Consider the following 16,128-nt stretch of genomic DNA (forward strand, 5'->3'; position numbering starts at 1 on the left):
ACTTCCTTTGTTCCACATGTGCTTCAACTTTGTTAGACATTTTAGTATTTAAACAGCATTATTAATGGTGTTGTTTTTCCATTGGGAGCAGTGATTTAAAAAAAAAATGTTCGAGTTATCACATTTGATGCATATGTGTAGGTCAGTTGTATCATAAAACATCCTAACACATAATATACAATTTCGCAATAAATCCTAAAATATAAGGAGATATCACTATTTCTCTCAATACACATTTTACTGTAAACGGTATATATGATATTATTGTAGAAACAATTATTTATAATATATTGTCCACATTTTGTACATTTAACGATACCTAACGCTATATACTGATTGACATTTTATGCATAGGCTTTTTCTATCCCTAACTCTTTTAAAACTATTTTGAAGCACTAAAGCTGGGTTTTTGTTTCATCTGCAAATGGTAAATAATGCCTTTAATCCTTTGAAGTTCACTGCCATCCAATCACCACAAATCCAGTTTTGACAGTTCCAACATGTTTTTATTGTCGTTGCTGTTTTAATTTCTCAGCTTAGCCCTCTCCTTTTCTCCAACTTTTCCTGACTGTCGTCATTTCCCCTTTTCCTCTTCTCTTTCCTGTGTTATTTTCCGTCTTCCTTTCTTCTTTTTTCCTTTCAAACCAAATGACCCTTTCATGTATGTACCACGTACAGTATGCTGCATGTGTTATCATACTTCTTCGTCGAGCAAAAGCTCTCGAAATGCCGGCTTCTGCCGGTGTAATATAATGTCTGTATATAGCTCTTCAGAAATACCGAAACCAACCCGACCTGAGCTCCAGTCTGCGAGAGCGATCTCCTCGCTTCAACCAGGGAGGTGAGAGGATACACCTCCCTGCTTCAACATTATTGGCCGTTTTAATGTTCATAATTGCCGGATGTAACTGGCCAGTGGGCTCGCGTTGGTCCCTTTGGTATCCGAAATGGTATACAAGGATCCCGAATGGTACTCGGCTTGTAATCCGATACGGGAGAATGCGGATGAATAGTTGTCGCCTTGGCAACGGCCCAAACAATGAAACCCCAGACTATGACCCCATGCATGCACAGCACCCCGCGGGGAGCTAAGGAATATATAGGAAAAGGTCATTGGTCCATGGCACGGGGACGTCTATAACGGGAACCTTGTTGGTATCGCACCGCAACGCTCCCCTAATCACCTGCGGTACACAGCGGTCGCTACGTGAGAAAAGCAAGCCCGCATACACACACTTTTGAAGTTTTGCGGAGAGCGTATTTTCTCTCTTCTGTTTTTTCTCCAGCGAGTTGTGTTCACCCTTCGACACGCAGCACTGGCCAAATAACTTGTACTATATCATAATCAGTGACCACAGAGAAAGTCATCGGCATAATTTGGCACTAAAAGGAAGAAATATGCTATCATAACTGCCATGATGTGTATAGGTTTGGAGTGGCAAACGGTGCTATAAGAACACACATGTACTGTTTACCGTGTCCTGTATAACCTCTGCAATTGCAATTGGAATATATCACAGCGATCAACTGGGATATCTGTCAAGTCAATATACTTAATGTTGCGCGAAGGAGTCATGAATTCGTAGCAGAGACTGTATATGTCATCGTTATCAACTGATTGGCATCGCGGGAAAACTAACGAATTGGTAAGTTGGTCGGAATTCCGGAAGAAATACATGGAATGCTCTTGAGGATCCGTGCTCTCAGTATAGGAGAGCTGTATACTTTACTTACACGTATTTCGAATCTTGAAGCTCCCCTGGTATAGTGGTAGATTTGAACTTTTTACCTGAAAAAAAAAATGAGTAGAAACGCCAACAAAATGTACAGTGTTTTAACTTCTTAAAATCCGTCTATGATTATGTGGCCATATATAGGCTGTATTGGTAAAATGTTCCGCCTGTTTTTATACGGGTTTATTACAATGATAGGGAGACGACACCTCATTGGTATATATTTCTCCTAAAAATAAAAGTCGGTATTCTTCATAAACGATCGAATGATCATAACCAAGATTTGTATATAGAGAGCAAATACGGCAAATATACATCGTACAGTCATGTATATTGCGTAGTGCATGAGCAGTTTTTTGACAATCTTTTCAGATTTTTTATCTCATTGACTTACTTGGATGACCGTTTGAAGTTATTGCTCTTGACAACGTACTTAATCCAGGCTTGGCTAGAATACCTCTTATTTATGGATTTTTAAAAAATGTTTTACCCTGTAGCGCCAGAGTATATGGGGAAGAAACCACCTGATAGATTCGGATAGCTGATGTTATTGATGTCTGAATATGTCAGTCATGTTTGGAATCATCCGTTCTTACACAAACTTAACAAAACATAACACAGACAAACATGCTCATATGCGAGAAGATGATATTAATCTCCTCAAACTGATGTTGATCCAACATTCCTCAACCCAGCTAGTGATCTCTTACAATAGTAACATGTACAATATGTATAACCATTGATAACCCAAGGTTGCTAACCGCTCCAAACTTCTGTACTTTAAATGCGTTTCCTCCGCTGGGCACCATCCATCAGATCGATTAACATCTTTCCCAGTGATTGAGATTGTATAGTTTTGTTTGAGACCTAACTTCAGGTTTCTGATATTATTATTACTTTTTTTGGTGAGATAATGAGAAATCTCTCATGAAATGTTATTGTGAAACTGCATGAGCATATAACAATCGAACAGGAGTTCAATGTTTATAATGATGAAAACTCCAAAACAGAGCGATCCTATTAAATTTAAAAGGTGCTGGGACTCGCCTTGTTACGATAGCCTTGTTTTACTTCGTTTTTTGGATGTCTCAGCCATTCCAAAACCTGTTTTCATCAAGTAAACTTTGAATTCCTTTTATAGAATGGCATGCTCTGCACTATTTCATAAGTGGTTTCGTAGGTTTCGTTCGTAGGATTTCCCTTCAGTAGTCCAGAGTGCATTGCGCATGATTAAGCCACTTTTTATAAGTTTTGTATTGCGTAAAATGAACTGTCTATATGCTCATAGTTCTAGTACCATATTACGCTGTTGCTTGGTATAATCACTGTACTGTACACATATGTACAAATCTTCAAAATGCTTTTGAAAAGGAAGGCTTGCAAGTTGTTAGTATGGATACAGTGTATCATGGATAACTAGGGAGAAATAAAACGTCGAATTGTCCGGAAGAGCCGTTTCCCCGACGTGTCCGAACCACACTTCTGTCAATACTTATACGGAGAACATTAATTATGTTTGTATGAAGATGGGTTAGCGCAACGATCTAAGTGTTGAACCGCACTCTTGACCGTGAACATTCCAATTGGCTAGTTTAGACACTATTATGCTGTGGAAAGTGTGTAGGTCATTCGGTACTACAAAGGGTTCCCTTGTGCTCCTCACGTGGCAACACTGCAGAGTTCTGTGGGCAACACAGATCGATAATGACGTATCGGTAGCACAATGGGCCGTCGTTGTGTATACTGCTGTTATTGTTCTAATTAATAGTCATGACTTGAGTGCCACGGTATAACTTGTAAGGTATCCATCGCTTGCGTTTGATTACGAAAGCAAACAGTACTGGCCGCGGGATGACGATATCTCTAGACAATTAAATGTCAGTAAATGGCCTGTCAAGGAGAAAGAACGCAGCAACTCTGCCGCGCAAAGTGGGAGGGCGTTGGCAGGTCACCTGCGAGAGATCGCATTTCAGATAATATATATACTGTATTTTCTCTATTGCTCTTCCTTTCATCCCCTTTCCCCTTACACACCCTCATCTATCCTCTGCTGCATCCCTATCATCCCGAGCTCGACCAGACGTCCTGCGGAGCATGTCGACAGGGCTGCCAATCCACACAGTCATTTTCTGTCAAGTCAACTGTGTTTCTCTTATCCCCTCTTTCTCTTCGTTCTCTTTAAGCAGTCAGATATTTTGACATTCATTCAATTTCCAAATAGGACAGAAAGCACTATGTCGAATTGAGGGACGCTTGAATTTGCAATGACATGTATCATTATAGGACCTATATACACTGCTAAACGCTTAAATTTACCATACATCGACTGGCCTACGTTATCATCGTTATCCCGTTTGTCGTCGTCATCTTTTTCTCGTTTTTTTTTTTCGTTGTCATCTCTCCCTCATATATCTCTTCCTATATCCAATATTACTGATGAGCCTCTTTGGTATTTGTTGTCTTCATTTCCCTATTCCGAGTTACATTTTAAGTTTCGTGGATTATTCATGGATACTGTACATTCGATTTCTGTGGCTTGGCATTATACTTCAGCGTTTACATAGGAAATATGTCGATCGAGTCATGTAACATCGTAATTACGTTATCACCATTGTTCTGTTTATCGAAATACATTGTTTTATCAAAATGCCCGCTTTGTCATATTTTTGATTATGCTATACATCGTATATGATACATCGCATCGTATCGTACCGCGAAAGATGATGACTTCGGTATCGACAAAACTTTGTTCATTACGTAACGAAAAACACACAACACACCAAAAAAAAAAAAACACAAACCAAAAAACCAGCATTTAACACCACCAACCCAGCAAGTAAAGTATAATAATAGGCCCTAATAAAAGCATGAACTTATGATGACGCAAAAGAATGATATTCCATGCGGTAGTTCCATGGCTTCAGATAATTGCGGAATCAATGTGTATTGTGATGCTCAATCAAACGAGCCGCACCGAGAGCTCCAGCTTTCATATTAATCGGCTGCTGGAAATTGGCAAATTAATAAGTTGCCTAGCAGTCTTTTCGTTTGGGCTTGATGCCGAGTAACTCGACAAATACCGATGCGACCTTGCACATTTCTCTCCAAACAATGATCCTGAATGAGCGTTTGTTTCCCATGATATTTCGACCCACGGTGTCGAGTATAGTAATAGCCTCACAAAGGTGACGATTTATCTTCATTGTCTGCGATGAGTACCGATTAACATGCCCGTCGTCAAAAGAGCACTACACGCAGGATGAAATGTGTTCGTGTGCGTGTGTATTGAAAACAATACGGATTCTTTGTGTTGTTATATTGTTTTATTCAATGTATCATACTGAGGTAGGTGTGTATAGACTGATTCAGAACGATCTTTATTGCAATAGAAATCACCGATTGGCGCTTCATATATCATGACTCGCTGTCATAATATACAGGTTAAATAATACTCGAGAGTGATGAGACGTAAGATCTGTCACCATAGCAACGACTATGGGTCAGGAAGTGCAGTCACAGTAGTATACATTAGCAAACGGGTCTATTTCGCGAATTGTCGTGCCCAATCTACTTGCATCGAAGACTAGGCTTGCTGAACAAAAGGAGCATTGTGCCAATCGATATGAATTCACCCTCGTGGTATTCATGTAAACGCATTTCAAACAAAGACCTCATAAATTTCTCCATTGTGGTCCAATTGCATTCGCACACTGAGAAGTTCACATGGAACAATGCAACTAAAGTATATTCGTACTTGTAGCCCGTACCACAACAAGGTCTCGCTCCATAGCTTCTGAATTATCAAGCCTTTGTTTGCAGCCTGTTCTTTGGTAGTCCATCTCCGGAGCGTTTTGGCAAGCCAAGTCCTCCTCTGTGACATATTTTTTTTATCGGTCGTCTGTTATTTGGTTGTCATGGAGTTAATAAACAAAACAGTTTCGTATTTCACCCACCACACGCAGCTGTTTGTTCGGAAGGAGCAGTTTTTGAGAGAACAGTGAGAATCAGGGGATTAAAGCACGTGTCCCTCGTGTCTAGGAACATCTCAAACTAAATGAATATAATGCATTGCACATAAACAACTAAAATGCATTCACCCGTCTGAATCACGCACGTAGTTGATTAATCTAAACAGGCGTATAATGTAATAAGCGGATTTATTATCATTGTCCCACTTTCGATGTGTTTTTTCATCCTCATTTCTCCAATTCACTTTTGTTTTTAACAGAAGTGGACTGTTTTAAAGTCTTAAAAAGTCAAGGCCATGAATGTGAACTGTAAATTATTGCCATTATCATTGTTCGCTGTCGTTGTTGTTGTTAAGACGGTGTAGACGTATCATAGACTGAGATCATCATGTCGTGTGGGACCGTCTAACTATCAGGTATAGCCCCAGCTCAAATGAAAATACACATAAACATGGTCCGTCATTTAATATCTACGGACGCGTCTGTTGACATTTGGCTGGCTTCAAGTGTCTTGAAACGAATCTGTCGAGTTTACTTTGTAATACAATATGAGATTTGTGAAACAATTTTGTATCACCACCATGATGATGGTCCAGCCACGCTAAAGAGACGATGGGTCAAACTATTGGTATGCAGAGGCCTATTTTTAAAGATATTCTTAGGTTATTTAATTGCAAATACGCCAGCAATGTTGATGCACCAAAGCCATCAAAATCCAGGTTTAAGATGCAGAACTCTGATTGAGACGTAGGCGTTTGTTTATATGTTTGTATGTGTGACCCCCGTGTTTGTATGCGAGATCTGGCTTTGACGGGCGCAGAACCATAGAAACCTCTTTTGACTTGAGGAGCTGAATGTACATCATGTATAATGGAAATCTCTGCGCGTCTCCACACAACCCCTTCAGAGAGCTCTGGGAAATAATGAAACCATTCATGACAGTCACTCGATGATATTTGTTCTTCTCCTGGAGGCTGTTTACTTGGACCGTCCTGATAAAACAGCTGTGAAGAGATGTCTTAAAGAGATGAGACACACTCTCGAAATACTCTGCACAGGCGGAGTAAATCTTCTCTTTTGTGCTGAAATCAAATGCGATGCTGTTTTGTTGTTTGTAAACCTGATTCAAAGTCGATCTCATCTCAGTCTGTTCTTGGGCTTTCGAATAAAAAATAAAGACGTCACTTATGATGATGTGCCTATCTTATATCTGTTAGTGTGCGTTTCGAGAAAGACGGGCGAAGGATGATCAAGATTGATGTATTGGATATCAGGAAAAAACGGGAATTTTCGTTGTAATTATGCGGAATAAGTGTGAATATTCAGCATGAAGTCTTCTCATAGGATGACACGATCCTGCATCCGAGTAAAATACTGTTTACTGAAGAAAACTAATGGCAAAGCAAGACCAAATAAAGGAAGCTGTATGGACGAAACAAAGTAAAACCTTCGAAACTTGTTGACGTCCGAGGCTTAATGGGATTGCAACATCCCTATCACGATGCAGATGTATGGATGAATCCATATTTTCTGATGATTTTCATCGTCAAAAAGTATGTATTCATCCATCTATGCAAATCTTACACCTCAGCTCACACACAAACAATTATTTTATGAAGCAAAAAAAAAATGAAATAGTTGTATGAACGAAACTCTATTCAAATGATGTTATCGCTTTTAAACAGCATCTGCATAACAATATAATGTTATATAACAAAAAGAGGGGAAAACGAAAATTCATCAAAGCATTACAAGGGGAAATTAGAAGGAGCATAAAGGGCAAAATAAAACACGACATACACCAAATCAAAAATCAAAACGACGAAACTTGTTTACGCTTGAAACACATGGGATTGCAACTTGTATAAAGAAAAAAAAAGACTTTTTTTTTTGCTGCATAGTTATTGTGTGGGTTCGGTGTGTATAAGGGGATGAATCCATATTCCTTCACGATGAAACCATATTTTTCTGACGATTTTCATCGTCAGAAAATATGGATTCATCCACCTATTCATACACCCAACTCGCAAACAACTATTTTATGAAGCAATTTTTTTCTCGCTTTTTTTAAAAGACAAGTTGCAATCACATTTTTAAGTCCCAAATGGTTTTCTTGTCTGCTTAGATAGTGCGAGAATCAAACAAGCTGTTGCCAGTGTTGGAAATTCTCATCACTCCATTTTAGACATGTTCATTGGCGATCTTCATGCAGCTATTTCGTTATCATTTTGTGTATTACACGAGACTGATCCTCTACCATTTCCTCTTTAATCACAGAATAACTGCAGTCATGTCTGGCGCCGCGGATGACGAGTCCGTGCCTTCGACTAGCACCCCTCAGTCTCCCGAGGGCGGGGAGGGACAACCGCAAGTGACGGTCACGGCCACGAAGCCGGGCACGCCCATCACCCCGTCACGGGAAGAGGCGAGCAAGCCAGAAGGTGGTGAGAAGGACGAGTCGGAGACTGCCAAGGATGATGATGTCCAGGCGGAAAGTGCAACCACCGAGGATGCGGCAAAGACCGACGGCGGTGATGGAGGCGACGAGAAGAAGGGAGAGGAGGATAGTGGAGCGAAGGCAGATGATGCGGATGCTCCCAAAGTCGCAGATACTCCTGACGCTGGTGACAAGAGCGAGGAGATCAATACAGAAGTAACTGAAAGTGAGCCTGCGGAATCGAGCGAAGCGGGGAAGGGGGACGATAGTGCTGATCCCAAGGAAGAGAGCTCAAAACAAGAGAACGCTGAGGCGAATGAAAAAACAGAAGGGGAACAAGGAAACAAAAGAGCCGAAGAGAAGGACGATGGTGAGGCAGAAACCGCGAAGGAAACGGACGAGAAAAAGGAAGAATCAAACGAAAATGCGCCAGCCGCCGAGGAAAGTGCCGCTGAAGAAGCGAAGGCAGCATCCAGTGAGGATGCTGCTCAAGAGGCAGTAGCAGAGAAAAAGGATGACGACGTTGAACAAACGAACGCTCAAAATGCAGAGGAACCCGCAGCTGATGTCCCCGCCACGACAGAAGAGCAGAAAGAGGCCGCGGCGGAAGCTACGACGGAAGACATGGAAGCTGAATACATGCGCGACGCCTTTGAGGACGCACCCGCTGCTGCTGACAACACCGAGGAGGCTGCAAGTGCCGCGAACAACGCAGATGCCTCGCACATAGCGGACGCTGCCGATCCAGGAGCGGCGAAGGAGCAGGAGGCGGTTGTGTCTGAGATGGACAAGTTGAAAGGCGAGAACGAGGAGCTCCGAGGTAAGCTGAAGGAAGTGGAGGATGAGCTCGACCGGATGAAGGAAGGACGCAAGGAAGGGATGAAGGTGCAAGCAGAGTACTTGGCCAGGGAACTGAGTCAGCAGCAGGACACCGAAAAATATCTCAGGGAAAAACTAGCAGAGGTAACATTTTCAACTTATAATGCCACTCATTCAGATTTTTTTTTCTAAAGTAATCTACTGATACTTTACCAATTGATTTCAGAGACAGGTGATCCGTTTTCGTCAGATGAAAAAGAAGCAAATCTTTGTTGAGGCAGTGAGATGTGGTACGGCCCTTTCTTCCTCTCGTCGTGGTAGACGTAGTCCCCGATAACGCGTTGTGGCGTTTCTCCAGCTAACACTCAGTCTAGCACTGAACCGAAAATGTCTTAATTCATGAGTTGAAGTAATTATTGTTTTCAGTAAGCACTTTATGCAGTATCTCATTGGTAATGTAATACTGGAGTGGAAACTGTGGTAATTTAGGGAGTGTTTTTCCAAGGAGATCCGTGCTTCGATTCTGTATCGGTTTGAACATGTTTTTTCCCCTCAAAACACAAAACAAATAAAAAAAAAATAGATTGAGAGTGAAAGAAGAGCACTCTTAGAAGACCTGTGCTCATGAGATGAGGTTACGCTGGTAAATAAGTCCAAGTATATGTTCATTTTGTTGGTATGTTTATGATTACAGCGGAATTGTAATCAGCCGTTTCTAATCATCATCTTTCCAGGTCCTGCAGGAGAAAGAAGAGAGTGAGCGGCGCGTCAAGGACCTTCAGCTGCGCCTGAAGCGCTTCGCCAAGGACGACCAGTCCAAGGACGCCCGCATGGCGAGGATGGAGAAAGAGCTCCGCGACATTACCGGCGACGTGCAGATCCTCGAGAACATGCTCGACGAGGAGACACTGGCCAGGCTGCACGAGCAACGAGCGAGCGGGAAAAACGGGCCGACCACCGAGTACGGCGGCGCGCAACCAGCTAATTCCGGCGCTCAGCGCGGTAACGACAAAACCGCGAGGAGTCAACCACCACCGCCTCAGTCCAAGACATGCGTCATTTTGTGAGATGGTGTTTGAGCTCGACTGTGCATCGGATATGCTACTCAAAAGGAGAACAAAAAACATAACATAACAAAACAAAACACGCATTAACATCGAGTTAAGGTCCCGATGACTGGAACTTATCGATGATTATCATTCAAGATGTGACATTTCATAGTGGGAGCATGCACAGCCTGATTTAGAAATGGACAAGACATGTTTTCCGAGAGGGCTTTGTACAAGACGGAATCAGAAGTGGAAAGTGCAAATTTTCGTGGCGATATATGATGTATTTTAAGGGACCTATTCACATCTTAAAAGTGCATTATTGAAACAAGACACCTTTTCTCACTTAATGAGTGTCCAGTGCTGTAAATCTTGTAGCAAATTTTGCTGACGATGTTTTTTAGTTGTCATAGAGTACTCAACTATGACACTTGTAAATGTTATTCTGTACATTGACAATGTTGCTAAGTTAACTCATTATTTTGATAGATGACATTGGCGTTTTATTGTTGTTGTTATTGTCTAGTCATGTAATCATGACGTCATGAACCCGTCCAGCCAACGTGTGCCCGTGATGTATTGTTCTTCCACATTATTGTGTATACTTTAGTACACGACTTATGACACGTGATCGTGTGTCTATCAATACATGTATTATAATATGCCAAGACATTTCTGGCGTTGTCAAGTAAGGATATGTGCAGATCGACAAGATATGTGATCTTGTATGTCTCAATTACTCTATGATAAATTACGAACACAAGGACGAGAGAATCAATATAATATAATTATTACGATTTCAGTGAAACATGACCACTGTCGTAAGTGTGATCAATCGCTTTAGGAGGAAGATGACGTATAAAAACATCATTAAATTCAATAGAGATACGGAGTGGAATAAGGTTGCACCTTCCTCAGTGGAGATACGACGTTCTTATGTTCAAAATGATAAAGTGGTCTCCTGCTTTTCTGGGATGTTGTAATTTTCTGCACGTCGATCCTGTAAAACGTTTATCTAGCACGCCCGTCACGAGCGAGATGAGATGATAGACTTTGTTCTGTTGAAATTATGACGTTAGAAATAAATATATGTAATGCAATTTACACAAGAGAATAGATAAGCACGTGTTTATTCTATGAAGCACTGTAGTGCGAGTAAATATCACAGATTAATAAGACTAATGTCAATACACAGCTTACAGACTGTAAAATCCCTGGTCCACACACGCAGAGCCGGATGTAAAGCTCCATATCACCATGTGTTTACGATAGTTTTGCCCATCATGCATGTCATGAGGGGTAATCAAGATTTTATCTTGTTTCTTTTTTAAGTGGGTACTGCAAGTCGTTACCGGGTAGTGAAAAGCTACTGAAGAATGAAAAACTTCGGTCCGTTAAAATGAGAACGGTATCTATTGCATCCACACTATGATTTTTAGTGGACAAGCCATCTAAATACTTACATGTATGCTGAAACAAGAGTTTCAGAGTCATTACTGCCCTCAAATTACAGCTCAAACTTCGGGCAGATTTAGCAGTGTGCAACAGGAAGTATATAGAAGTACATGTTGTATTCATCAACTTAAATGTTCTGTGACCTGTTTCAACGCGAAATTATTTTCCATTGTCTCAAATATAGAGAGTGACTGACTTTGCAAGGGAATGGTGAAGCAATGTGATCACGCAGAGGCAGCTAGAAGGGGCATTATACTTTTTGTAAGTGCACTGACGCATCTCAGTTTTGTTACGAGTTTTCTTTTGATACCTGAAAGTACAGTGGGTAACAATTCCCCTTAGCGATTTAACAAGTTTTATAATTTGTACAACCACTTCTTTGTCGATTGTCCGTCCTTGATTTGACCGAAAGATCAGTCTGTATCTGGTCGTCGGGGATATGTTCCGCGGAGACTGCGTCTGGCTTCACGGATCGAGGAGAGCGATAACGTCAAAAAAAAAAAAAAATAAAAGACTCCTCCGGACAGACAGATCTTTCTGTCTAGTTCTTGATATGCTATCTTTTCAGACATTCTCCGACGCTTTCCTCTCTTTCCATTTGTATCCCTTGGGTTTTCCATCTTTCTCTCTTCCGCCCCTTCCACTTTGCTTCAAATACATGTACCACTCAAATTATGATTTTTAGAACCAAACGTCTCGATACATTCAACTTTTCATGAAACATGCACGTCTTTTAATAAGATGCCTCCGAACAATGTTAGGTTACTTTTGTTGACGCAGCTAGTACCCCCCCCCCCTTGATTCTATCGCGAATGACTATTGACTTGCCAAAAACACACATTTCTGTTTGAACAAAGGGAGTAATGTTGATCTGATGTAACTAGTACTGTAATAGATCGGATGATAAAATAGATGAATAAATACAAAGAAATATTGAGTTTCCAGTGTAATATGGATTACACTGTACTGTACAACGTATGAAAACTCAGATTGTATAATCGTCCGTAGTCAAAGAGAACACACACGATATTTGTACTTGTTTACGTAACTGTCTGGTACGTACTCTGTGTTGGCAATTTGCATGTAATCAATTTTCTAGTGATTCATCGTGTGTGTCAGTCTTAATTTATTACAGTATGTTCAATTATCTGCCACGAGTTTCCGAAATGCAAACAGGATTTTCCACTTTTGCTCAGTGGATTTTCTTTTTGGCATACAACTGTATCATGCTGCTCACAAACTCATGGACAGTGAATTCTGTTTAGATAATTTATAGTCATAGAAATTCACCAGAAAAAAAAAAATCATTTGAGAAGAAGTGAGACTAGCCTTTGATATGTTATGAAAGATCTGTAAATACAGATACTAGTACAGCTTTTCCCCAAATACCATAGAACTATTTATTCTCTGATCATCTTTAATCCGGATTTGTAATTACACATGAACTGTCCTAGCAGCCAACTTTCTCTGGTACATCATGGCATTGATAAAGTGTACAAGAAAGCATGCTTTGGTTTATTAATTAGTATTTTTATTTTTATTTTTCTTTATCAGGGGCTCTGTAAAACCAGGAATCAATTATGTCTTGTCCTTTGCAATTGCATGTGGCCACGAGGTTGCTAGTCACATGCAAATTTATTTACATGTGTAGATTATTTTCTCATCTTATCTACTTTATTTTGTCCTCTAAAACAGGGGGAATGAGAGAAGCACACTGTCATGCCCATGACTAACAGACTAGGCGATTCCAATCAACATTAATTTCAATTTCATTGCATCATGTATCATGTCCTTCTTATGTCCTTTAAATCTGAACATTCCAATAATTAATATCTACTCCAGTGATCTTTTAGAAGTATTTGTATCGCAGTTATGTGTGGTATTTTTTTTTTTTTTTGGTAAATTTGATGAAGTCTATTAAGTTGTGGCTTTTGTAATTTTTATATTGTATTCTCTTTTATTCCTTGTGATTGCACGTCTTAGAGAGAATGTGATGGCAATCGTTTCAATCTTTATCAGTATGCCTTCTTTTCTCCATACCAGTATATGTTTGAAAGCAAAATATCCAAGGAGTTGATGACATTCACAACTTTGTGCATACAGTATGGCTTTAATTGATGTATACACAGCACACATGAAATGAAATTTAGTGATTATGTAAACACTGATTCTGGTAAATTAATGTGTCTGGATACATACTTTTGATGGACAAAATTTGACTACACATACATGTTCAAGAAATGGCAGGCTGCATTTAAGAAGAATCACAAAAAAGGATAGGAATCCTTCTACATATGCGTTGTATTTGTTATTCTGTTACTATTAGCTCTGAATACCTCTCACAATGTGTGTACATGTATCTGATTACAGATGTTTTATGTTTTGTGATCAGAAATAGTATGAATGTACACCAGTGGCTGAGCAAATACACATTATTACACCTGTGTTTCCACAACAGATGACATCTGAATACAGGCACACACACACACACACACACACACACACACACGCACACACACACACACACACACACACACACACACACATGCACACACACACACACACACACACACACACACACACACACACATACACACACACACACACACACACACACACACACACACACACACACACACACACAAACACACAGACACAACTATACACAAGTTCACTGCCTTGGATACAAAGTAATGCATGGGAGAGAAGCGCATACCTGTTAGTTCTATGCACATTATGTACATGATCTTCCATAGAGTTTATTTCATATTAAATACCCTATCACTGTACAAAATACAATCTCCTCCGCTCAGTCTCTGTCTCTTCATTTGCCCTCTCCTTGTCATGGCGATCACTTTTTTTTTTTTTTTTAAACGAGAAACTCCATATGTTCACATTGAGTTTAAAAAAAGAGGAAAAAAGTAACAAGTGAAAAAACTGAGTTTCATTTAAAGGGATGGTGGAGTATTGGTTGAGAGGGAAATTCAGGTTTTAACTTTTTGCGAGGAACTAAGAAACCACTTATGAAATGTCATAGAGCATATCATTCTAAGAGGAATTCAAAGTTTATTTGATGAAAATCAGTATTTAAATGGCTGAGATATCCAAAAACATAGTACAACAGTGATCCTAATAAATGGTGGGCCTCTCTAGTTTAACTAGCATCACTTTGTTTGAATATTTCAGCCATTTCAAAACCAATTTTCATCAAATAAACATTGAATTCCTCTTGGAATTACATGCTATTCCATATTTCATAAGAGTGTCTCATAATATCACCCACAAAGTTAGAAACCTGAAGCCAGGTCTGAACAAGAACTATATCATCACTGTAAATATATAAGTGGGGTGTGGGAAGGTCCTTGAATTTGAAATTCAAGATTTTCACAAGGTAGGTCCATATGCATGTACTGTCAATTCCCGAAAACAACATCTCGCGAAAATGTCTGTGAACTCCTCATTCGTGAAAAGAGCAGCTTATACAGTATAAGCCATGGATACTCGATATGTACTGTTTTGTTTTGCTTATAATCTGAAAGCAACACACTTGAGGAGAATTTCACAAAATATCATAATGGGATGTTTAGGATGTGAAAAAGAGCAATGTTAAAATTCCACAGCTATACCTCAGCTAACATTAATGGGACTAAGCAAAGAGAAGCACAATGAAACAAGGAAACAAAGGAATAATTTGTTTGCGTTATACCATGTATGGTCTTCCCACAAGAATAACTTCTTTGTGTTATATCGTCTGCACATCATCATGCTACATGATGAACCTTCTTTGGCTGAATGATAGTGCTCTTGACTGTCGTAGTATGCCACTTGTGCAATTACTAAAGGGGAGCATGTCAGCAACATTTTAAACCCCCCCCCCCAAAAAAAAAAAAAAAGAGCCAGGAATATTTACACAGCATGACCTTCAATTGCAAGAAATTGTGACCTTCAATTGCAAGAAAATCTTAATGCAAAATGTTCATTCCCTTCAGTTGTGCAGTTTGGATTTGGAATTGAGAAAAGGTAAAGTCGAGCCAATAGAAATAGTTTCACTAGAAATAGTTGCTCACCCCACCAATCTAGGATTGAAACTCAAGATAACATGATTCCGCCGAAAAATATGCCATCCTGAACACAAATTTAGCAAAATGAGTTGTTAAGTTGTGTCAGTTAACTTTGAATCACAATGATTTGATTGCCGTGGTACTAATAACTGAAAAGGACCTGGACAGCATTCTGCACCTTAACACAGAAACAATAATTACTGCATACATTTTCTCATCATCGAGTTTATCACCATTTATCATGTATTTTCAATGATCGTGAAGGCTGATTTTGCCTGATATTATGCACCTCTTGAAATCCTCAAACACATGTGACAAAAGGTACCAAAGTCTTTACCATGTAAAACTTCAAGAAAATTCCCCCCCCCCCCACCAAAAAAAAAAAAAATATCATCAAGTTGACATTTGAATCTGACAGGTTCAATTGCTGTTGCTGCAGTAAAAAATAAACTATTGCTCCTGAGACATAAAGTCTTCATTTTGTCTCGAGGGATTTCCACATTTTTTTTTTTAAGAAAGGACCATCTCACTTCGTGTTGAGCTGAGTGATACCATGGCAACGCTAACAGAAGCAGAGATGACCTGTTCCTCTGGATCGCTAAGCAT

General features: G+C 39.9%; 1 protein-coding gene across 1 annotated transcript; it reads left to right on the forward strand.

Annotated features, from left to right (window-relative positions):
- The first annotated feature begins 1,249 nt into the window (after positions 1-1,249).
- Positions 1,250-10,066, forward strand: LOC139717377 (uncharacterized). Its single transcript, XM_071628880.1, has 3 exons — positions 1,250-1,646; positions 7,979-9,101; positions 9,692-10,066. Exons 2-3 carry the CDS (start codon positions 7,992-7,994, stop codon positions 10,022-10,024), a joined length of 1,443 nt encoding a protein of 480 aa, XP_071484981.1. The 5' UTR covers positions 1,250-1,646; positions 7,979-7,991; the 3' UTR covers positions 10,025-10,066.
- The last annotated feature ends 6,062 nt before the right edge of the window (positions 10,067-16,128 follow it).

This window comes from Diadema antillarum, unplaced genomic scaffold (genome assembly GCF_040938485.1).
Source record: "Diadema antillarum isolate AM-2024a unplaced genomic scaffold, OU_Dant_1.0 scf00000074, whole genome shotgun sequence".
NCBI lineage: Eukaryota > Metazoa > Echinodermata > Echinoidea > Diadematoida > Diadematidae > Diadema > Diadema antillarum.